This window comes from Gasterosteus aculeatus, chromosome 13, assembly GCF_964276395.1.
Source record: "Gasterosteus aculeatus chromosome 13, fGasAcu3.hap1.1, whole genome shotgun sequence".
NCBI lineage: Eukaryota > Metazoa > Chordata > Actinopteri > Perciformes > Gasterosteidae > Gasterosteus > Gasterosteus aculeatus.
Genome location: NC_135701.1, coordinates 6,710,179 through 6,733,766, shown reverse-complemented (window position 1 = coordinate 6,733,766; position 23,588 = coordinate 6,710,179). Strand labels below are relative to the sequence as shown.

The 23,588-nt window shown below is 42.3% G+C and overlaps 3 protein-coding genes across 7 annotated transcripts; all 3 read right to left on the bottom strand.

Moving 5' to 3' along the window:
• Positions 1–599: 599 nt before the first annotated feature.
• LOC120830863 (RING finger protein 122) lies at positions 600–4,304 on the bottom strand. Of its 2 annotated transcripts, none has more exons than XM_040195816.2 (6): positions 4,021–4,304; positions 3,236–3,353; positions 2,592–2,634; positions 2,464–2,505; positions 2,248–2,330; positions 600–1,521 (listed from the first exon to the last, which is right to left on the bottom strand). In XM_040195816.2, exons 1-6 carry the CDS (start codon positions 4,064–4,066, stop codon positions 1,404–1,406), a joined length of 450 nt encoding a protein of 149 aa, XP_040051750.2. In that variant the 5' UTR covers positions 4,067–4,304; the 3' UTR covers positions 600–1,403. The 2 variants fall into 2 exon arrangements, with proteins under 2 accessions (XP_040051750.2, XP_040051751.2); XM_040195817.2 differs by having other exon boundaries at positions 2,248–2,327; positions 4,021–4,289.
• Positions 4,305–7,503: 3,199 nt separating this feature from the next.
• LOC120830864 (RING finger protein 122) lies at positions 7,504–16,768 on the bottom strand. Of its 4 annotated transcripts, none has more exons than XM_078087169.1 (6): positions 16,480–16,743; positions 15,960–16,095; positions 14,380–14,422; positions 14,252–14,293; positions 14,036–14,118; positions 7,504–7,643 (listed from the first exon to the last, which is right to left on the bottom strand). In XM_078087169.1, exons 1-6 carry the CDS (start codon positions 16,673–16,675, stop codon positions 7,640–7,642), a joined length of 504 nt encoding a protein of 167 aa, XP_077943295.1. In that variant the 5' UTR covers positions 16,676–16,743; the 3' UTR covers positions 7,504–7,639. The 4 variants fall into 4 exon arrangements, with proteins under 4 accessions (XP_077943295.1, XP_077943296.1, XP_040051752.2 ...); XM_078087170.1 differs by having other exon boundaries at positions 14,036–14,115; XM_040195818.2 differs by lacking the exon at positions 7,504–7,643 and adding an exon at positions 11,200–12,318 and having other exon boundaries at positions 16,480–16,768.
• Positions 16,769–17,726: 958 nt separating this feature from the next.
• Positions 17,727–22,311, bottom strand: LOC120830861 (gamma-glutamyl hydrolase). Its single transcript, XM_040195808.2, has 9 exons — positions 21,897–22,311; positions 21,704–21,818; positions 21,505–21,555; positions 21,325–21,409; positions 20,878–21,016; positions 20,476–20,582; positions 20,162–20,255; positions 19,922–20,059; positions 17,727–18,058 (listed from the first exon to the last, which is right to left on the bottom strand). Exons 1-9 carry the CDS (start codon positions 22,012–22,014, stop codon positions 17,940–17,942), a joined length of 966 nt encoding a protein of 321 aa, XP_040051742.1. The 5' UTR covers positions 22,015–22,311; the 3' UTR covers positions 17,727–17,939.
• Positions 22,312–23,588: the final 1,277 nt, after the last annotated feature.

Here is a 23,588-nt window from a genome sequence, read left to right as displayed (position 1 = left end):
CCTTGTCTAAATTGAGAGCTAAAGTGTCCAAACCCGAGTACCTCTCAGTCTCCACCGTTTCCCAGCACTTCCCTCGAGGCAATAACACGAGGTCTTGCACATTTAATGAGCAGATGGGTGTTGTTTTCATTCCGATTTTGACTCCTGAGCTCTGACTCCTATAAATCTTTTGGTTTGCTGCTTTGTTTCCCCCCGTTATTCAATTTCACTTCATGGGGTCCATCCTTGCATTTAGTTATAATTGATACATTTTGATACAGTCAAACTCCTTTGCAGAAGGAACAATAATACTACAAAAATAGAATTTTTTTCATCTTATCTTTTACAGGAAAAAAACATTTTTATTAATATACACGCTTTTTATTTGGATTGTTTTTTTACAAGTCTCTGACATTTTTAATAAAAAAATTATATGAAAAAACATTTAATTAACCAATATTTAAGCACTCTTATCAAAGCAGGGAAGGGAGAGAAGGTTACTGCTATTAAAACAGTATTTCTTTCTTATGCGTTCTCACATTAAACCAAGTTAAATGTTAAATGAAGTATTTCACCTGATGATGGCGCCAGACACATGACAAGAGATAAACAAGAGAAGCTGAAGAAAACAGACAACCGTATTTATTATTGTTTTGTTGTGATTTACATTCGTTTCAATTACAAAATGTGGAAGGTGGCCAGAATCAGAGCGAACAAATCTATTTTCTTGGCATGTGAGTTTGAGAGCACTCATGTGTATGTTTGGCTTTTGATTACAGTGCAGGTGCCGCCTGTGTCCGGACAATGTGCTTTGAGAGTTTTGAGCTGTCGGCAGTGTTTTGCTTTATAATACGCTATAAATCATAAAAAAGAAAGAACCACAACAGGGAATGAATGTAGAGACTGAATCTCAGCAGTGATGCCACAGAAATATATGTGGTGAATTCACAACTCTGAGGAACTGAACTGCTGCCTCGCTTGTCTTCAGATGAAACAGCATCTCTGATACTTCAGACTTTTATCAAATAATTCACACCTGGAAAGATGAAACCTGCAACGCTGCCTTCAAAACTCTTACTATAATAGAAAAACAATGGGTGAATCCAAGGTGCAATTTATATCAACACAGAACTACGGTGAAAACTTAAAAACTCTTCTTCGCTGGTGCCGTCAACCCGACTCGAGGCAACGATGTTACAGAGCGGGATGTGTGGTGTACTGAAATAATCTCTAAGACGCCACAAGGTGTCCTTTTCCCATCCCAGAGATGGTTGCTGGGCAACAGCATACTTCAGATTCTTTCTCCGGGTTGCATCTACATTGCCCCAACAAAAACAGTGTCTCTCTTCCAGTTGGTCGCTACCTTTCATAAGCTTGTATGGCCAGGACGGGGCGTCCCACCCGGGCCGGCAGGGTTTCAGAAACTATATTGGTAGGTTAATATACTCGATAGGCTCGACCCAGTGCTCCACAATGGGCTCACAAGTGGTTTTGTTGCACGTGGGGCAGCAGCGGCGTACCTTCAGACACTTTACCAGACACCTGAGCAGAGGATCACAAACAGGAGGTGATATTTTTACTTAAGTGACAGTATCAATATAACAATATAAAATACTCCATTCTTAAGATCTAATGAAGTAAAACAGATCTATTCAACTGTAAAAGTATGAGTGTTCGATGTGTGTAAATACTCTTGGGTAATTGTATCTATAAGGACGCTATTTTATTAAAGCATTTTTTTGCCTCTACAATTTGATAATATTGAGAGTAACTGTCCTCCAAAGATTCCAAACGACCTAAAATACCATATTCATACCTACTCTATTAGATCATCTGTGTCTGTCCCTCTCCTTTTCTCCAACTCTATCATCTGACTCAGGGCATCTGAGAGTTTTTCCGTTCAACCATTCAGAGTTTGACCCGATCTCTGTGATCCATACATCTCATTGAGCTCATTATTAAGCCTTTTTCATATTTAGTCTCGCCTTGATGTAAAAAATGGTGATGTTCGAGTTGACTGTTAGCAAAATCACAGTCTGAGACTGAATGCTTCCCCTGCCAGGTTTAATCACTGATCTTCCCGGTGCATGCTGGGATATGCTATTGAACCACTCCAGTTCAACCACTCCTTCCTGCGATTTAGTCATGAATGATTCAACTAAAACTGTGTGTGTATCAGATCAAACACGGACATTTTCATTTGCCCATGCAGGTGCAAAGTGGCAAGAAGAGTAAAGCAGAGACTCTGCTGTTCGGTCCTGTACTTACTTCTTGTGGAAAGCATGTTGGCATGGACACACTCCCAGCTTGTCTTTCACTTTGAAGTCCTCCAGACACACGGCACACGTCTGCTGCGTGAGCGACACACGGGACAGAGTGAGGACAGGGATGAAATTATCATGCATAATTTTCTTCCTTTTTCTTTCATATTATACAACTTTTTGCGGAAATCAGTGAATTGGCACATGGAAATCACATCCTTACCTCAGGAAGATTCAACTTTTTTGGATCTCCATTATAAACCACCTGAAGTAACAAAACAAAACATGTTTCAGAGAGATTCATTATTGTCGCGTCCTAAATGGTGCTTCGGTATGAACGTCAGGCTTTACCTCTATGTATCCAAGCCATTCACTACCGTGTTGGTTTAGTTTACTGTGGATGAAAAGAAAAACACATTAATGGTCTGATTTGAATTGTTGGAAGAAGGACTCAGGAACCTAAAAAAGATGAAGTCAGACATTAATTGTCTGACGGCTGCAGAGCACAAAAGGCAGCCCCACAAAGCCTCAACAAGTGTTGTTTTGTGCTGTGAAACTGGTTTGTTTTCGGGGGTTGGTACAATTAGGCCGTGGTTACACTTCTCTTTGCAACGCCCCTTTTGGGATAAGATGTGCTGCACCGAAACTCAGCTATTTATTACATGTAAGACCATATTTGCTGTAAAGAATGTGTGTAATTTACAGAATCTGCACAATTCCTCTTCCTCCCCACAGCTGCCTTGTTTCAATTCAATTCTAAGTAACTCACTTATTTGAAGCTTTTACTATGAAAGCAGATAAATCAAATTAAGTGACTGTTGGAGAAACTTTGTCAATTTTACTTCAGGCAACAGTGTGTTATCTCTTGCATAGAGACACGTGGCGTTCTGGGACAACAAATGTTCAGGGTGGTTTGTGAGGCAGTATCAGGATAGTTTACCGTTTCTTTTCACACAGCTCTTGTTTTTAATCACATGTGTCTGTCTGTCCCTCACCTCAAGCAGTAGCAGAAGATAGTCAGGATGAGGACCAAGGCGCACATCACACAGAAGATCCTGAAGACGCTCATCGCCGTGACACACTCTGCGTAAGGTCCATTACCACAGTAGCACCCTTAAAATTAGAGGGAGGGAAGAATTAACACACATTGTTTGTTGTTTGAGGAGGTAGGCTGGAGAAACAAACGAACACGAAGGCCTGAAACTGCAAAACCTGATAAAATATCTCAAAACACAGATGAAAGCAACTGCACACATAAAAAGTACTCTACTATTCATCTTGAGCTGAGGGTCAGCTGTGTCGTCCTCTAATGGAAGTAAGACATTAGGATTCACACACACATGCACAGAATCAGAGACGGAGGAAAAGTGTAGCCAGCAAGGCCAAATGTTACACAGAGAGCACAGAAACCTTGTGGAGCCTCAACTGGAATTAATTTGATTAAGCAGCCTGTTATTCTACCAATCTATGCCTCAAAGTCCTTATATTTATTATCTACAAGCAGGGATTATTACATAAATATAATAATATTTTCTATTACCATAACTTGTTTTGACTGTTGTAATGTAGGAAATGCTCGTCATATTTTCCCACAACACAAGGTGACCTATTCGATCAACTTGTTGACCAAAGGTCTGAAATATAAAGCTATCCAGTATGTGACATAAGAAAATATTCAAACCATCACACTTTGAGAAGCCACTTTTGCTTGAAAAATGAAAACAAACAATACATTATACAGAAGTAGCTGAAGAATATGAATAACTAAAAGACTGCTCACCGTTACACCAATGAATTGCACCGGAGGGAATCGTTGGCGGCGGCATGATTCGTGTTTACCAGCAAGCCGCAGCCGCCCGAGCAGATGGATGAGAGCAAAGAAGTGGCCCGAACGAGACAATGCGACCTGTAAAAACAATACGCCAATAAAAAGGTGGATAAAAGGCGTGTTTGTCGATAGTCTTCTTTCTCCTGTGTTTTGTTAACAGACGGCATAACACTGACCGGCGGCCTCTGTGTGAGAAACTACATCACTCGCTGGATTTGCCTGATCCCGCCCCCCGCGGACGCGTACTGACGTGCGCGGCGACCAATCACCAGGCTGCTTCGTGGCGGCCCAGTTGGACCGGCTGCGTGGTTTCTGCCATCATGTCTCCGGTTCCATCACGCGTTTGAGATGCTAATGCCGTGACAAGACTTGAAAGACTCGGAAACGACTGAGGTTACGAGTCAGACTGGTCTCTCCCACACAGTTTCAGTATCCCTGTAGGTGGCCCTTGGGGCCAAATGTAGGCTACATGTGGGCCCCTATTTAAGCCCCCCTCCTCCCCCACACACACCTTTTATCCCACGCTTTATATGCATACGGTTATCTGGTGTAAACTTAATATTTGTCATCAGGATAGCCATGTTTTTCTCATTGCTGGCTCTGAGACCAAACGAAAAGAAGAAATAATTGTGCGTTGTGCCTCTAAGGTCTTCCGACTACTCATTGCGCTTTACACCACATGCGGTCATGGCATGGCCTCCCATGTGAGGAGTTAACATTCACACCCATTCACTGTGAAGAGCATAACAATTGGGAGGAATTTGGGGTTAAGTGTCTTTCTTGCCTCAGTGCACTTCGACATGGACTGGACGAGCTGCTGATCTTCTGTCTGGTAGTCCAGCTAATGGCCGTGCAGTGGCCATGTTAGCATATCATTTCATTTCATTTTATTTTATTTTATTAGTTGTGCACTACTGTCTTGTTGTCTATTGTTACACTGCACCAACCGCCAAGTCAAATTCCTTGTATGACATATTTTGGCAATAAATGTTTCCTGATTCCTGATGTCTTGAATAAACAATTTTCTATGAAAATATTTTGAATGTTGGGTGCCTGAAATAAGGTGTATGGCTAGCATAAACTTGGTAAATAGTTGGGTGAGTTAACGTTTTCCTTGAGTTGTTGCTTGATTATATGTCTAATACACCAGTCCAGAGGAGCAAATTACCTTTTGTTGCTGTCAATGGTATAGTTTTAATTGGAATAAATGTGAATTAGAAAGAATACATGAATGTATGCTTGGTTCCAAGTGCAAAAACGAAAATGCTCCATATTCTCCTATTGCTCTTATTGTATGTTCGGCTTTAAAATGTAAAACTAATTACTGAAGCTTTATTGTGGTCACAACATTAAAGAATACATTTAGCCACATTAGGCTTCCTGTGGAAACTGACCAGAAATGACTTTGTTGAAATAGCTTTTTACTTCACTAATTTACCCTAAAGACCCATCCAGATGTTCTAATACAAAGAAGTCAATCTCCAAAATGACAAAAAAAGTTTATTTGTACAAATAAGATTTGAGTAAAACCCCCCATGACTGTATGCAAAGTGCTTTGTGGCACATGCAGAGTGAAATGGGCCGAGCTGCTGGAGGCTTTCAGAAGAAATAGAGCTGTTCATATGCTGTGAAGTTTCCAGCGTAGACGGGCGTGTTGTTATAAATCAGTGACGAGGCCTCTTCCTCGGGATTGTCAAAGTGATGTAAACTTCTCCTTCCTGAACAAAGAGAGATGCATGTGATTAGAATATAATAATATCGGCAAATTGTCTCAATGGGACAATTGGAAACAAACGGATTTAAAACATTGAGTTGATTGATACAGTAATCACACCACTATGTTTTTTTTTGCTTAATGTGGATTCATTGGCTACACCACCAGGTATTTGAAGTCTTTCCCATTAATTGCCTCTGGTGGAGCCCCAGAGTCTAGTTTGTGCAGCCACATTTTTTTCAATTAACCAAAAACATTTACACTTATGTGGAAATAAAATCTCCCTAAAGTTGTGATTGCCCGTAGCTTCAGCAAAGCATCTCTCACTCCACCCCACCCAATACCTGCTGACACAGCATTGTTTCTCCACTGCCCTTATCTATTGCTAGTGAGTGGCCTGTCTGGTTCCTCACAGGCGTTTGCAAAGAGATAAACGGCTGGAGTACGGGTGGAATTTTATTGCTCTTCGTTTTGTTGTAGCAGAGGAGACAGCAGGGGCAGCAGCAGAGACAACCACAGCTGAGTTTCATTCAGAGAGGGACAAAAGGACAAGTAGTCCCCATTGGGGCAAAAGGCTCCACTGATGAAGGGGCCGTCGGTTAAAGAGGCCTGTAGGTCAGAGCAGTTTCAGTAGTTGCTGCGGGAAATATTTATTTTGATTATGCATATGTGCAGGAAAACACCACAAATGAATGCCTCGTGAATGAATGTTGTTGTTTCACATGGTAAGCTTAACGTCTGCGTGTAGTTCGGCCCTTTACAGCGAATTAGGCAAAAGTCTGAAGATTAGACTGAAGATTGTGGATTTCCATTCCAGCAAGGGTTATCTGGAGCACTGTATTCACACCGAGAGCCAGCGGCAGAGCGACAACGTGACTCACAATCAGTGCATTCAACAAAGAGGGTACAGACCCACAACAACAACAACAATCAAGACAGTACAAATAAAAATAAAAAAAGCCAAAGTACAAAGTGCTATAAGACAGTGCCAATGTACACAAATCCATTGCATTAGGTCATTTACAAGCTTTACCACAGTCACATCAGGAACATGTTTCATGATCACATGAGTTTCAGATGCAGTGGCTTAATGGCTGCTGTTCAGGGAGGCTTAAATTAGTTGTCTCTTTCTCCTTTATCCTATTTTTAAGGAGGATACTTTGTCATTAATGTTTTTGAGGGAGTCACTATTAAGGAGAAGGAAGTGCCTGTATTGTTAGTCCAGATTGAAGTTGGCGTAACACGTTGCAAACTGGATGACGCTTCCTTTATCGGGAGGATCAAGTTGTATTCTCTAATTTTTTTAATTAACTGTATGAAGCCTGTGTGCTCAAGTCGATCTCGCCTTCCCTGATTTGTGATTATGACTTTTTTGCTTTGTCTTCAACCTATTTACACAACCAATGTGTGTATTATTGACGTGTTTACCAGAGCACAAAGATCTCTGGAGAACTAGATTTTGCTCTCAAAGTGCATAAGATTTCATTTTCAAATGTTGTGTCGAATGCGCCCATAACCCCAATAGTATGTTGTTTTAGGTCCACTGAGATATCCACCAACAGTACTTTTGTTGCTTGATATAAACTCAACTGCTAACCGAGTCCATATAGTTTGTGAGATTTCCAGAAACTTAATTTGGAAAATATTATGGATATTTCATTACAACCCAAAACCAGATTGAATAACTAATGCAATCAAAACTCATTGTTATTTATCATCTTACCTTCGTTGACAAAAAACTCAGCCAGAAGAGACGATAAGTGAACAGCGTGAGCCGAGTGAGGAAAGTTCAGCCTGATGTTCCACTGAAAACGATTCACCTCCGGGTGCCACTGCACTCCATAGAAGGGATGTGTTTTACCTGGCATGAAGGGAGAAACAAAACAATATATTTGTTAGTTATTATGGTATAATAATTATAAGTTTAATAAAACTTGTGTGGTTAGAAGCGGGAAAAGAACAAAAATATGTTAAAAGACATTAAATGGACGGAAAAACAACGGGAAACAAATATTAAAGCAAAGAAAGGGTTACGTCTTATTAGTTTAGCACTAGTTTATTTTTCCTTTTAGTTCTTACGGTGTGTTCATTAAAAAAAACATCAGTTTAAGACTTCAGACCATTATTCCACAGGTCAAGGAGAAAAGATTGAGTATTGTAATGCCTGATGAATATCAAACCTACTGGGTGTTCATCTATACATTTATCTCTGCGCTGTATGTAAATACCATACTTGCCGACCTAATGTCTCTCATTTTATTTCCCAGCACAGTAGCAGCTGACTAAAAGAACAGGAAGTGAATCATACGGTTCAGGGACACTTTACTGTACCTTAACTGCCACTCCATAGTGATGAAAATTTCCAGTGAGTAGTTGGAAGTCAAAGCCTTCATAAGATTGTCAGGAAAACCCTCCAACATACTAGAACTGGCCTCTGCACCACGAAATCCCAAAACAAATCCAGTGTCATAAAAAAAACGCACGGCGCCCAATCGGTCCAGGAGTACGGGTATATGCATCAAACCGTGACACAGCATTCACCCTGCGACAGCCCACACAGGACCTTATAGAGCCGTCCTTCTTGGCGACCAGAACGATGGGGCTGCACCGGGCACCGTTGGGCTCCTCTATTACCCCCATCTCCAGCATAGCAGCCAATTCTCTTCGAACAATTTCCCTCTTGTGTTCAGGTAACCTGTCACCACTAGAACTGAGCCTGTTCGTCTACTGTTGTCAGGTATACGTATCATTATAATACATTTTACATGCGCCAGACACATGACAAGAAATAAACAAGAGAAGCTGAAAACACAACCGTATTTATTATTCTTTTGAGTTAAGTTTTTGGTTTCAATTACAAAATGTGGGATCTGACCAGAATCCGAGTGAACAAATCTATTTTCTTGGCATGGGACACCAGGAAAACAGATTCCGCATCCCTCCATAATTTGAGGAGGTTGAGGTGGTAGATCTGTGTAGCTCCACCCCTGTCAGATTGCACCACCTTGTAGTCGACGTCCCCTACCCGCCGTGTGACCACAAAGGGCCCTTGCCACTTGGCGGGTAGTTTTGAGCTAGACGAAGGAAGTACTTTTTCTCCCGGTGTAAATTGTGTGTTTCTTAAGCAGGTCAAGCTTAAGCCTTGGATTGGATTTGTCTTGATCCACATGTATTCATTCATTGAAGGTTACTGTAAAACATGCAGCGGGTGAAGGATGCGGCAGGTGGCTGCAGCGGGGGGGGGGGGGGGGGGCGTGGGTGGAGAGGGTGTGCAGAGGGTGTGCTTTGCAGACGATCAGGAAATCGGCATCAGCAGGTCCTCCCTCGAGAGTATTGTGAGACTTTTTTTGGGACTATTTTTACAGAGCTGCACAGAGAAATGGGACATCCAGGTGTGGACAGGGCATTAGACCTAATTCGGGAGAGGTTTTATTGGCCCAGGATGCAAGAGGAGGCAGAGCACTTCATCGCACATGTCTGTAAATGCTTCACCGACATCTGCTACTCCCATGCGACAGCTCGCCGATGGATGAACTGGAGGCTGGTAGGCCGAACAGGGGCCCGCCACAGCAGACTGACTACAGCAACACCCGAAAGACACTTGTGTAAAAAGAACACGGAAGAAGTGGCTCCAATCCCCCCTGTGACAAATGAGCCGTCTTCTTAACTGCTAATATCAGTTTGGATAAAATATGCGAGCAGGCATCTCGTAAGTAATTTCTACACCATTTGCACACTGAGTCAACCGCCGCTTTTTTAGTTATCTTGGATTTCTTTATTCTACTTTTGTGCAATACTCCCTGTTGCTGAGGTGAAATGCACTCTGGGATATCTGGAAGAGACGAGCCTGCTCCGATGCATGCCTGGTAAAATGGGCGGGACGAGTCATTCATCGGTATTACATCAGTATTCTGACTGTTCTCGGACAGATGCGGACTGGAAAATGTACCATGTATGAAGAGGGCAGTTTCTGCAGGTGGAGTCAGTAGCTGTCCCACCTTGAATCCCTTCCGTCACAGGCCTTCATTGGTTTAAAACAATGGCCAATTCCTCAGCTGGGGTGAAGGAATAAAATACTAAATGTTTCTGATGTGCAGGAATACTGAGGCACAAGGTGGTGTCACGAACCCCTCCTCGTGAGTCCTGCTGGTGGGAGGAGTCTCAGTGCCCGGGGCTCACACCTGCTCCTCATTACAATTAACGGCTGGATAAAGAGGAGGACCTGACGCCGAGTCCCCGCCGGGTCGTTAAGTCACTTTTGTGTGTGGATAGTTTGTGTGTGGATATTTTGTGTGTGGATAGTGCCTAAACGCTTTTCTGACCTGGCTGTCTGCAGTTTACATGATTCTGACTCCGACTTGCCACCACGCTCCGGTCCCGACCAGCTGGCCTCCTCACTCCTCACTTTATTATTGAATAAACCACCATTCTGAGTCCCGGTCTGCTTTTGGGTTCCTTCCCGAACCCTGACAGTACGATCTGCCCATCATGGACCCAGCAGATCCGGACGCCGTTCGCAACGCGGTTTCAGCCCAGGGAGCCTTGTTGGGCCAGCACAGTACCGCGCTAGTGGACACCATGGACAGCCGGCAAAGCCTCTCGGTCAGCATGTCACCAGTACAAAATCAACTGAGTAACCCAGCCACCCCTATCACAGCTGTGCCCACACCCGCAGCGTCTAAAGAGTCCGTTTCGGGGCCCTATCGTGAACCCAAGGTCCCAACCCCCGAGAGGTATGATGGGAATTTAGGACAGTGTCGCTCCTTTTTGATGCAATGCGGTTTTGGTTTTTCATCAACAGCCCCGAACGTACTGCACAGACAAGTCGAGGATTGCATATGTGATTGGGCATCATCATGACATTATATTATTATCATTCTATCATTATGTCAGGGAACACGCAGCGTAGCTGACTACACCATTGAGTTTCGCACCCTAGCGTTGGAGAGCGGCTGGGACGAGGATGCGCTACGAGCAGTGTACGCTCATGGACTAAGTGACACAATAAAGGATGAGTTGATCTCATACCCTGAATGTAACTGCCTAGAGGATCTGATTGCGCTGGCCATTCGAGTGGATAACCGGGGTCGGGAGAGGAAGAGAGCGACAGCGGGGCATTTCTTTCGGCTCGCCCCACAGTCCGAACACGTTGGGAAGGAGCAGCCAACAATGCGCTTACCCGCTCGCAAGACTACCCGAACCTATGCAACTCGGACGGTGTCAGCTAGAGGAGGAACGCCAGCAAACCACCTACTAATGGAAGCAAACCACCTTGGATGGCAGATTACTGGCCAAAGTCGCCACTGGAACTGAGCCCGTTCGTCTACCGTTGTCAGGTATATGTATTATTATAATATATTTTAATGCAATATTTAACCTGATGATGGTGCCAGACACATGACAAGAAATAAACAAGAGAAGCTTAAAACACAACCGTATTTATTGTTTTGAGTTATTTACATTGGTTTCAATTAAAAAATGTGGGATGTGACCAGAATCAGAGTGAACAAATCTATTTTCTTGGCATATACATTTGAGAGCACTCACGTGCTGTCTGTGTCTGGACAATGTTGTTTGAGTTTTGTGCTGTAGGCAGTGTTTGGCTTTATAATACGCTATAAATGATTTAAAAAAAGAACTACAACGGGATGAATGTAAAGACTGAATTTCAGCAATGATGCCACAGAACAGTATGTAAGTGAGATTCTGTGGTTAATTCACAACTGAGGAACTGAACTGCTGCCTCGCTTGTCTTCAGATGAAACAGCATCTCTGATACTTCAGACTTTTATCAAATAATTCACACCTGGAAAGATGAAACCTGCAAAGCTGCCTTCAAAAGTCTTCCTATTATAGAGAAACAATGGGTGAATCCAAGGTGGAATTTATATCAACACAGAACCACGGTGTTACAGTGAAAGGCAGGGCGTGTCGATATCAGTTGCACATACAAGCAAAGAATGTGTTGTTCAGTATTTATTAAGTTAAGTACAGATTAGTTTGCTACACAAAGACAACAGCTGTAGGTGCTCCTTTTAAGTAATATGATCAATCTAATTCTCACCCATGATGCCTGAATTCATGTTTTCCATCATTTTGTAAACCAGTGTGACTTCAATTTATACTTGTGTCTTCAAAGAATTCAGCCCTGGTGGACAAAACCCTTCTTCACTGGTGTCAACGAGGCAACGATGTTACAGAGCGGGATGTGTGGTGTACTGAAATAATCTCTCAGACGCCACAAGGTGTCCTTTTGCCATCCCAGAGATGGTTGCTGGGCAACAGCATACTTCAGATTCTTTCTCCGGGTTGTATCCACATTGCCCCAACAAAAACAGTGTCTCTCTTCCAGTTGGTCGTTACCTTTCATAAGCTGGTTTGGCCAGGACGGGGCGTCCCACCCGGGCCGGCAGTGTTTCAGAAACTATATTTCATATTGCATTTCAAGGCCAGCCCACATCACCTCAGGGGGTGTAACTACAGGTTTGTTGCACATGGGGCAGCAGCATCGTACCTGCAGCCACTTTACCAGACACCTGAGCAAAGGATCACAAACAGGAGGTGATATTTTTACTTAAGTGACAGTATCAATTAGGGGTGTAATGATTCATTCACTGAATCGATTAATCGATTTATATTCCTCCGATCCAACTGAATCGATCTGTGCTCCGCAAATCGGCATTCCGGACGACATATATTGATTACAAATCGATTGAAATGGTACATAATCGATTGTATCGGCACATTGCACATTGGGGTACAAAAACGGTATGGATGTGTGTTTGTTTGTTTTTTAGTACTTTAGACACGTTAAAGGTTACTCGATTCAGTCTGTCTGTCTGTGACGTCATCAGTACGCAGCGGCAGCCGCGCAAAACTCGGAACAACAACAAAACAGTTCTAAATAAGTCGGTCGCTGTTTGTAGAAGCCAAATAAAAAAAACACAGAAACACGACGAATCTTTCCGGCCATCTACTGAGGCGCCGTGGGATTAAACCACGGCGACAGTCAGGCGCCTCTAGCAGCGTCACCGCTGCAGCAGCAGAAGGTAACTCCAGCTCTGCAGACGCCTCAGGCCTCGCCAGCACCAAACTCAACATCACAGTAACAATTGCCAAGTTTATCTGTAAAGACGTGCGACCCTACAATGTGGTAGAAAATCCAGGGTTCTGTGAATTGATCCAAACATTGTGTAATTATTGTGTAATGTTTACATTGAAAATGGCACTTGATTCAAATGAAAGGTTAATACATTTGCCATTAATTGTTGTTTGCTTGTTTATAATATCCATAATTAATTTAAACCTGATTTCCTTACAAGAAACAACAGGGATCTCAGAAACTTTGCCTGCACTGTCCAGTAAAGTTACTGAATCGATTTCAAGTCACTGAATCGAATCGAATCGTTCTAAATTAACCCAGATCATCCATGAATCGAATCGGCAACCATGAATCGCGAATTGAATCGTCGTTAAAATGAATTGTTACACCCCTAGTATCAATATAACAATATAAAATACTCCATTCTTAGGATCTAACAGATCTATTGGCCTGTAAAATAATCAGTGTTCGATGTGTGTAAATATACAATATAATAAATGTTGTTTTTTTTTCCCTCTGCAATTTGTTAACGTCTAGGGAGATTCAACTGAGAGTTTAAATCAACCACCTGCTGTCTTTACTCCATCAGCACCACCAGTGTCCAGCCTCACGGGGATGCTAGAGTGTAACTGTCCTCCAAAGATTCCAAACGACCTACTCTATTAGATCATCTGTGTCTGTCCCTCTCCTTTTCTCCAACTCTACCATCTGACTCAGGGCATCTGAGAGTTTTTCCGTTCAACCATTCAGAGTTTGACACGATCTCTGTGATCCATACATCATATCAGTTTTTTAGTTGTTGATGTACACAGTCAAATACAATGAGCTCAATATTATGCCTTTTTCATATTTAGTCTCGCCTTGATGTAAAAAATGGTGATGTTCGAGTTGACTGTTAGCAAAATCACAGTCTGAGACTGAATGCTTCCCCTGCCAGGTTTAATCACTGATCTTCCCGGTGCATGCTGGGATATGCTATTGAACCACTCCAGTTCAACCACTCCTTCCTGTAATGCTGCGATTCAGTCATGAATGATTCAACTAAAACTGTGTGTGTATCAGATCAAACACGGACATTTTCATTTGACCATGCAGGTGCAAAGTGGCAAGAAGAGTAAAGCAGAGACTCTGCTGTTCGGTCCTGTACTTACTTCTTGTGGAAACCATGTTGGCATGGACACACTGCCATCTCGTCTTTCACTTTGAAGTCCTCCAGACACACGGCACACGTCTGCTGCGTGAGCGACACACGGGACAGAGTGAGGACAGGGATGAAATTATCATGCATCATTTTCTTCCTTATTCTTTCATATTATACAACTTTTTGCGGAAATCAGTGAATTAGTACATGGAAATCACATCCTTACCCCAAGAATATTCATCTTTTCTGGATCTCCATTATAAACCACCTGAAGTAACAAAAGAAAACATGTTTCAGAGAGATTCATTATTGTCGCGTCCTAAATGGTGCTTCGGTATGAACGTCAAGCTTTACCTCTTTGTATACAGGCCACTTATTATCGTTTTGGTGTAGTTTACTGTGGATGAAAAGAAAAACACATTAATGGTCTGATTTAAATTGTTGGAAGAAGGACTCAGGAACCTAAAAAAGATGAAGTCAGACATTAATTGTAATTTTACTCTAGAAAGCATTATTATTATGATGATCATCATTAATAATTGATTAAAAATCTCACACAGACGAATGGAGACAGGTGTTTAAGTCCCCATAATGTTAAAATTGGCATGAGAGATTGGCCTGTCTGACTGCAAAATAGTGCTCCCCCTACAGAGAATGACATTCATCCCTCAGTATTCATCTGGTGAATCACCAGATCAATAAATAAATTCACAATCACACTCCTGCCCAGGACTCCCTTCAGCATGTTAATGGGGCAGAAATGGGCCTGTTTTTTGTTTTGCAAAGGATTTCCTTTGGGTTTGCCTGAGAGTTGAAACAAAGGAATTTGTAATTTGTAAAAAAAAAATTGAATGATTGAAACAAATGGGTTAATTCAACACTATGCTGTCTAACTGCAATTACAGTTACAGTATATTGACATATTAAGTTTGCATTGTTCACACCTGAGTGCAAGTTTAAATATAGTCGAGTTTGTTGTAATCGCGTTTATTCTGAGTCTCTCAGCAGTTTTTCTCGCTGCTGTCCTCACGCATTGTGGCGAACTGCTTCCTGTTGCCTCACATCCCGTCACAAACGCCCATTCAGCTCATCAGGGAGTTTACAGTCGACAGGGGGAGAGGTTACCATGTTCCCCCTTTTCCCCCTTCCTCTTTCTTCTTAGATATAGACTTAAACATTTCCACAATTATTGGATGGATTGCCGTGAAACTGGTTTGTTTTCGGGGGTTGGTACAATTAGGCCGTGGTTACACTTCTCTTTGCAACGCCCCTTTTGGGATAAGATGTGCTGCACCGAAACTCAGCTATTTATTACCAGTAAGACCATATTTGCTGTAAAGAATGTGTGTAATTTACAGAATCTGCACAATTCCTCTTCCTCCCCACAGCTGCCTTGTTTCAATTCAATAAGTAACTCACGGTGATACACATTTTCCCTTAAACTCTCCTTAATACAAGTTTTAGTTATTTTGGTATTTAAAAGATTTTACTATCAAAGCAGAAGAATCCAATTAAGTGACTGTTGGAGAAACCTTGTAAATTTTACAGTGTGTTATCTCTTGCATAGAGACACGTGGTGTTCTGGGACAACAAATGTTCAGGGTGGTTTGTGAGGCAGTATCAGGATAGTTTCCTGTGAAGTTGTATTGTCTAGGTGTAAATAAAGGGTTGTTTCTCACCTCCCCTACAATCATGAATAACAGCACTGACCAGTGATCCATCCTCCCTGCTCAGTATGCATGTTATCTAAGACTCTATCCTTCCAAGTCGGGGGATGGAGAGCTCAGAAGAGCTCCCACTTGCAAGTATTCAATAAATGTCTCAGTCCTGTCTTAAACCATTCTGTATCAAGTTGCTTGTTGTGAAAATTATTGTTTTGCCTTTCACACCGGTCTGGTTTCCAATGTATACATATGCCTGTGTCTGCCCCTCACCTGAAAGGGGCATAGCAGCAGAAACCCAGGGCGATGAAAAGCAGGATTATCACAAAGAAGAAGATGTAGGTTTCAAGGATGTCCGGCAATGACAGCGCGGAACACGGCTGGAAAGGTCCCCGACCACAGTAGCACCCTAAAATTAGAGGGAGGGAAGAATTAACACACATTGTTTGGTGTTTGAGGAGGTAGGCTGGAGAAACAAACGAACACAAAGGCCTGAAACTGCAAAACCTGATAAAATATCTCAAAACACAGATGAAAGCAACTGCACACATAAAAAGTACTCTACTAATCATCTTGAGCTGAGGGTCAGCTGTGTCGTCCTCTAATGGAAGTAAGACATTAAGATTCACACACACAAAAACTTTTACTGTATACAGATATGTAACTAGGGATATTCCATGTCACTGTTTTAACAGGAGTGAAGAAAAAACACTCCAGCGATTAGGAGACTGTGATGAGAGATTGCTGGGTTGCACATGATCTCAGAGGCCCGTAACAATAAAGGACTGCTCACCGTTACACCAATCAAATGGGGACATTGATGCACCGGAGGGAATCAAGCCGCAGCCGCCCGAGCAGATGGATGAGAGCAAAGAAGTGGCCCGAACGAGACAATGCGACCTGTAAAAACAATACGCCAATAAAAAGGTGGATAAAAGGCGTGTTTGTCGATAGTCTTCTTTCTCCTGTGTTTTGTTAACAGACGGCATAACACTGACCGGCGGCCTCTGTGTGAGAAACTACATCACTCGCTGGATTTGCCTGATCCCGCCCCCGCGGACGCGTACTGACGTGCGCGGCGACCAATCACCAGGCTGCTTCGTGGCGGCCCAGTTGGACCGGCTGCGTGGTTTCTGCCATCGTGTCTCCGGTTCCATCACGCGTTTGAGATGCTAATGCCGTGACGAGACTTGAAAGACTCAAATAAACAACTTTCTATGAAAAGTTATTTAATGTTAGGTGCCTGAAATAAGGTGTGTGGGTAGTATAAACGTATAAGGCTCTGAGGTAAATAAGTAACTGAATATCCCTCCTGTAAATATTGAACCTTTTATTTTAATTTTAAAAGTAAATGTGACCACAAAACGTGATCCCGCAGACCAGTCCTGCTTTACAGCATTGTACAGCACGAATCGAAAGAAACCTACTTTTACTTTACTTTAACTTTTATTTCATTAGGAAACTAGCAACAATAAGGGATGGTTTCTCACAGCAGCAATGGAACTGGTCCGAAATAGTTGGGTGAGTTAACGTTAAGCTGCTAGCTGCTAGTTCAACAACAAATTGGCACAGTTTTTGTTTTTTCCTTGAGCTGTTGCTTGATTATATGTCTAATACACCAGTCCAGAGGAGCAAATTACTTTTTGTTGCTGTCAATCGTATCGTTTTAATTGGAATAAATGTGAATTAGAAAGAATATATGAATGCTTATTGTGTGTTCGACTTTAAAACGTCAAACTAATTGCTCACGCTTTAATATGGTCTCGACATTAAATAATACATTTAGCCACATTAGGCTTTCTGTGGAAACTGACCAGAAATGACTTTATACTGGGAATTGTGCATCGTTTCAGATAGTAATTGTTCTTGCTTGTGGGTGCAGTTTGTCTCTTACCCAAAAGGTGATCAATTTAACCCATTTTATTACTGAAATCATTCAAGTGAGTTAAGTGTGGTAAATAAAACCACATATAAAGCATTACATAATAAAATATGCTTGTTTGTGGAAGTAAATTAAAAAAGACAACAAATAAAAAGCAGTTATTAGTTGAAATAGCTTTTTACTTCACTAACTTACCAACTTACTAAGACCCATCCAGATGTTCTAATACAAAGAAGTCAATCTCCAAAATGACAAAAAAAAGTGTATTTATACAAATAAGAACAACAACAGCAGACTAAAACCCCCCATGACTGTATGCAAAGTGCTTTGTGGCACATGCAGAGTGAAATGGGCCGAGCTGCTGGAGGCTTTCAGAAGAAATAGAGCTGTTCATATGCTGTGAAGTTTCCAGCGTAGACGGGCGTGTTGTTATAAATCAGTGACGAGGCCTCTTCCTCGGGATTGTCAAAGTGATGTAAACTTCTCCTTCCTGAACAAAGAGAGATGCATGTGATTAGAATATAATAATATCGGCAAATTGTCTCAATGGGACAATTGGAAACAAACAGATTTAAAACATTGAGTTGATTGATACAGTAATCACATCACTATGTTTTTTTTTGCTTAATGTGGATTCATTGGCTACACCACCAGGTATTTGTATTAGAAGTCTTTCCCATTAATTGCCTCTGGTGGAGCCCCAGAGTCTAGTTTGTGCAGACACATTTTTTTCAATTAACCAAAAACATTTACACTTATGTTGACATAAAATCTCCCTAAAGTTGTGATTGCCCGTAGCTTCAGCAAAGCATCTCTCACTCCACCCCACCCAATACTTGCTGACACAGCATTGTTTCTCCACTGCCCTTATCTATTGCTAGTGAGTGGCCTGTCTGGTTCCTCACAGGCGTTTGCAAAGAGATAAACGGGTGGAGTACGGGTGGTATTTTATTGCTCTTCGTTTCGTTGTAGCAGAGGAGACAGCAGGGGCAGCAGCAGAGACAACCACAGCTGAGTTTCATTCAGAGAGGGACAAAAGGACAAGTAGTCCCCATTAGGCCAAAAGGCTCCACTGATGAAGGGCCCGTCGGTTAAAAAAGAGGCCTGTAGGTCAGAGCAGTTTCAGTAGTTGCTGCGGGAAATATTTGTTTTGATTATGCATATGTGCAGGAAAACACCACAAATAAATGCCCCGGTTTAAACACTGGTTGTTGTTTCACATGGTAAGCTTAATGTACGTGTGTATTTCGGTCCTTTACAGTGAATTAGGCAACAGTCCGAAGATCAGACTGTGATTTCCATTCCAGGAAGGGTTATCTGGAGCACTGCATTCACACCGAGAGCCAGCGAGTGACAAAGTGACTCACAATCATTACATTACATGTCATTTAGCTGACGCTTTTATCCAGAGCGACTTACAATAAGTGCATTCAACCATAGGGATACAAACTCAGAAGAGCAAACTCAGAGCATTCAACAAAGAGGGTACAGACTCACAACAACAAGAATCAAGACAGTACAAATTCTTCAAGAAAGCCAAAGTACAAAGTGCTATAAGACAGTGCCATCGTACACAAATCCATTGCATTAGGTCATTTACAAGCTTTACCACAGTCACATAACCAACCTGTTTCAGGATCACATGAGTTTCAGATGCAGTGGCTTAATGGCTACTGTTCAGGGAGGCTTAAATTAGTTGTCTCTTTCTCTTTTATCTTATTTTCATGGAGGATACTTTGTCAAATTGTGAAATTGGCGTAACAGGTTGCAAACCTGCTGGGTGACGCTTCCTTTATAGGGAGAATCAAGTTGTCTTCTCTAATTTTTCTTTTTTTAAATTAACTGTATGAAGTCCGTGTGCTCAAGTCGATCTCGCCTTCCCTGATTTATGACTATGACCTTTTTGCTTTGTGTTCAACCAATTTATACAACCAATGTGTGTATGATTGACATGTTTACCAGAGCACAAAGTTCTCTGGAGATCTAGATTTTGCTCTCAAAGTGCACAAGATTGATGCATTTAACTTTCAGATGCGGTGTCGACGTGTGCACCTACAACCCAAATAGTATGTTGTTTTAGGTTTATTGAGATATGCACCAATCAATATATTAGTCAGCACCTACTGTAGAAAATAAAAATTGTTTTATGTATTTTTTATACATCAGCACTTACTCTATACTATTGTTGGTTGATATAAACTCAACTGCTAACCGCGTCACTTATTATTGGAGTCATATAGTTTGTGAGATTTCCAGAAACTTAATTTGGAAAATATTATGGTTATTTCATTACAACCCAAAACCAGATTGCATAACTAATCGAATCAAAAGAAATTGTTATTTATCATCTTACCTTCATTGACAAAAAACTCGGCCAGAAGAGACGATAAGTGAACAGCGTGAGCCGAGTGAGGAAAGTTCAGCCTGATGTTCCACTGAAAACGATTCACCTCCGGGTGCCACTGCACTCCATAGAAGGGATGTGTTTTACCTGGCATGAAGGGAGAAACAAAACAATATATTTGTTAGTTATTATGGTATACTAATTTAAATAAATAAAAAGGTAATAGTTTGATATACAAAAAAAATTAACCTTCTATGGTTGAAACAAAGCGGACTCCGTTCTCAGCCACGTTTGTAGACAGCAGGGAGAAGAAACTCTGCAGCTTCTCATTTTCCTGGAAGGTCTGAAAGGACGTTTGTTCTTATTAACCTCACAGCACTATTCCTGTTTTAGCCTTGTCATTATTGTAAGGCCACCTAACTGATAAAAATGTGTTCTTGTATTGGGTTTTTATACTATAGACACATATAGACATAATGCCTCTAATTTTATTTCCCAGCACAGTAGCAGCTGACTAAAAGAACAGGAAGTGAATCATACGGTTCAGGGACACTTTACTGTACCTTGACTGCCACTCCATAGTTATGAAAATTGCCAGTGAGTGGTTCGTAAGTCAAAGCCTTCATAAGATTGTCGGGGAAACCCTCAAACATCCTACTAGAACTGGCCTCTGCAAAGAGAAATACTTGTTAGAAAAACAACCTAACGTAGAAGTGATATGGTTTCATCAAACAGATTAATATAACACAAAAATACTGAACATACTTTGATTTCTAACTCGCTTCTACTGACACCAAGTGGTACGATTCAGTACAATTAGACAATTGGAAATGAAATAGTTCACTTTGTTTAGACTTTTCCGCCATTTAGACTTAGACTTTTTCCAATTTATAACACATTTACTAAATGTGCTGTGGATGAAGGAAGACATTCCCTTAAACAATGATAAAGCAGTTAGCGCTGACCTGGGGTCAGGTCGAGGGGCATCGCTATGTTCTCAGCTGAGGTTCTTTCCAGCAGGTCTTCTCCGGCCACCAGCACAGTCAGCAGCTGCATGCCCATGCACGTACCCCAGATGGGGAAATAGTCCCCGGCATCATTGGCCTAGACACACGTACAGAGTCAATGTGTTTGTGTCTGAAACAAACAACAACACATGGTCGCTGTTGCAAAAACAAAACTACATTTTTAGGGGAAAGAAACCCTGCATTCAAATTTGTATTAAAGCATAATTACCATGTAAAAAACAAACAATCAAATATATCGGACTGCAGTGCAAAGCTTCCTTTCAGAGTAAAATGCCTGATGGATAATGGATAGTAAAACTGAGTTTTAATGTAGGAGCTCCACGTACTGTCGGTTGTGTTAAACTTCACAATGAAACAATGGAAATAAGGATCTGCTGAACAAACCATCAGAGCGAGTCTGTAAAAAATCTTTGCCACCCTGGCAAAGTCTGATGTCTCTAAGTCAGCTGCTCCCCCGATGAGAAGCAAGCTAAAGAGACAGCACACAGTTAGCGTAGAAATTAGTGTCTTATTTTGAGAGATGTCATTTTATTTCACTTCCACAACTCAAATGAAGTAGCTCACCCATTGATATTACTGAAGATTTTTTCATATTCAGTGGTTTTAAGAGTCAATCTGTAGAAGACAAACGCAATTATGCAATATATGGTGTTAATTGTTTCGATAAATGCCATTTTCTTGCTGCTTAAATTGACTAATGTAATCAAAACGGTCCAAAAAAGCTATTTGGTATAATGTGGTCTGTCTTTAGAACTCAACCCACCGGATCGCCATCACTCTGCTTCCCCCGGACTCGATGAATTTCACATAGGAGGAAGGTATGTAGGTCCTCCCGAACGGTTTCATTTCCTCGTCTGAAACTATCTGGGTCAGGATACCTGTGGGACAAAGACCTCTGCAGTGACACAGCTGCAAAGAAACAGTTGTGTTGTTTTTACCCCACAAACCTCACTCACCGATCACAGGTCGGTCGCTCACAGCCTCGGGGTTGAGTTTAGCCGGCAGAGCCTCGCTGTAACACAAGCAGCAGGCGAAGAACAAGCAGACGTATGTTGACGATGCCGTGTTAGACATTATCTTGCCTCAATATCCAGGGTCAAACCGAGCAGCAAGAAAAAGGTGTGAGGTCGTTAAGAGAGCTTTGACTTATGAGAGAACCTGCCGGAGACGATTATATATGTCGAGTTAGAAGAGGATATAGTCAGTACAGGGAAGTCAGGAATATCCAGATTTACATGTGACAACTCTTCAACTGCACACTTGCGTCACGCGAGTTGGCTTCTGTGGTTCACATAGATTTGCAGCTGACAGCACGGACTTTTTGAGAACTTTATCATTTAATGTAGCGGGAAACAATGTCAACTTCAGTGGTCGCAGAACGATTGTACAAAAGTTAAAGGAAGTTGCACGAGAGCTTTGGAGAAAGCAGCTCTCGGTTCAAACGGCAGACTGAGCTTCATACTGTTGTCAAACAGGTTTCAGCCAGAGCATGGAAGCAGGATTTCTATTCATAGGATTCTAAATGAGGTGCAGCGTGAGGCGGACAAAGACATGTAACAATCCTCAAGGGGTTTATGACTATTTTTAATAAATTAAGGAGAGGCCATTTTTTAAATCAATTCCTATTTATTTCCTATTTACTCCTTGGTTATTGTCCTTGGAGACTTTAATAAAAGGAACAAAGGAAACCTCAGCCATGGACTCTCCAAACAGTCAATTAGTTAAACGCTCCACCAGAGGAGAACACACTGGACCACTGGACGCCATCCCTCACGCTGCACGGGACACTGACCACGCGCTGATGCATTGGATTCCTGCATACAGGCAGAAACGCTGTAAGCCTGTTGTAGGGAGGATCTACAGGTGGGTCTGCACTGTACAGACTGCAATATTATCAAGACTGCTACCAGTAGTCTAGATGAGGCAGGGGCCTAGGCGACATACATCAGTTTCTGGGAAGACAGCCGTGTCCCATCATGCACCAGGGTGAGTTACAACAATGACAAACTCTGGTTCACAGCAGATCTCAGACACCTGCGGCTGCTCGAGGATCAGACGTTTAGAAGTGGGGACAGGGACTTGTGTAAAACACAGGTTCTTCGGCGAGGCGGTCAGAGACGCCAAGCGTGTGTTTTCACAGAGGCTCCAGTCCTGAGAGGCCTCAGACAGACCACCAGCTACAAGCTGCTCACTCCATGAACGACCTCCGCCTGGCCAACGAGCTGAATGACTTCTGCTGCCGCTTTGAAAGACAAAGGAGCAGTCCTGAACCCATCCACAGCCCTCACAGCACAAAACGGGCCCGTGCCCCCCACATCTTTCTATTCTGGAGAAGGACGATGGGATATTCATATCTAAGGACCCCCGGACAGCAGCCGGCCCAGACTCGGCCTCTCCCTCCACAGGGGGGGGGGCGGGGGGGGATCAGCACAATGCGTCAGGTGTGTACAGACATTTTCAACACCTCACTGGAGACCCGGCAGGCCAGGATCCTGTCCTCATCTTGGGCGGGTCCATTACGCACACATTTTATTTGAATCAGTGACGTAAATATTCTGGTGTGATGGGTTTTTCCTAATGCTTTCCTAGTGATGAGTTGAATGGAGTGTTGTATTCAGGTGGAGATTGAGTGCTTGTGCAGTAGACAA

Bases quoted from the DNA above. Each gene is read 5' to 3' on its own strand.
- LOC120830863 (XM_040195816.2), bottom strand. From the start codon at position 4,066: ATGCCGCCGCCAACGATTCCCTCCGGTGCAATTCATTGGTGTAACG. The intron at 2,506-2,591 runs GTAAAGCCTGAC...TTGTTACTTCAG, and splicing joins AATGGCTTGGATACATAGAG to GTGGTTTATAATGGAGATCC. The intron at 1,522-2,247 runs GTAAGTACAGGA...TCCTCTGCTCAG, and splicing joins CAACATGCTTTCCACAAGAA to GTGTCTGGTAAAGTGTCTGA.
- LOC120830864 (XM_040195818.2), bottom strand. From the start codon at position 16,675: ATGCCGTCTGTTAACAAAACACAGGAGAAAGAAGACTATCGACAAACA. The intron at 14,423-15,959 runs GTGAGGGGCAGA...TTTCATCCACAG, and splicing joins TGCTGCTATGCCCCTTTCAG to TAAACTACACCAAAACGATA. The intron at 14,119-14,251 runs GTAAGGATGTGA...TCGCTCACGCAG, and splicing joins AAAAGATGAATATTCTTGGG to CAGACGTGTGCCGTGTGTCT.
- LOC120830861 (XM_040195808.2), bottom strand. From the start codon at position 22,014: ATGTCTAACACGGCATCGTCAACATACGTCTGCTTGTTCTTCGCCTGC. The intron at 21,017-21,324 runs GTTTGTTCAGCA...ACGTGTGTCTAG, and splicing joins TTTACAGACTCGCTCTGATG to GCCAATGATGCCGGGGACTA. The intron at 18,059-19,921 runs GTAAGATGATAA...CTCTTTGTTCAG, and splicing joins CGAGTTTTTTGTCAATGAAG to GAAGGAGAAGTTTACATCAC.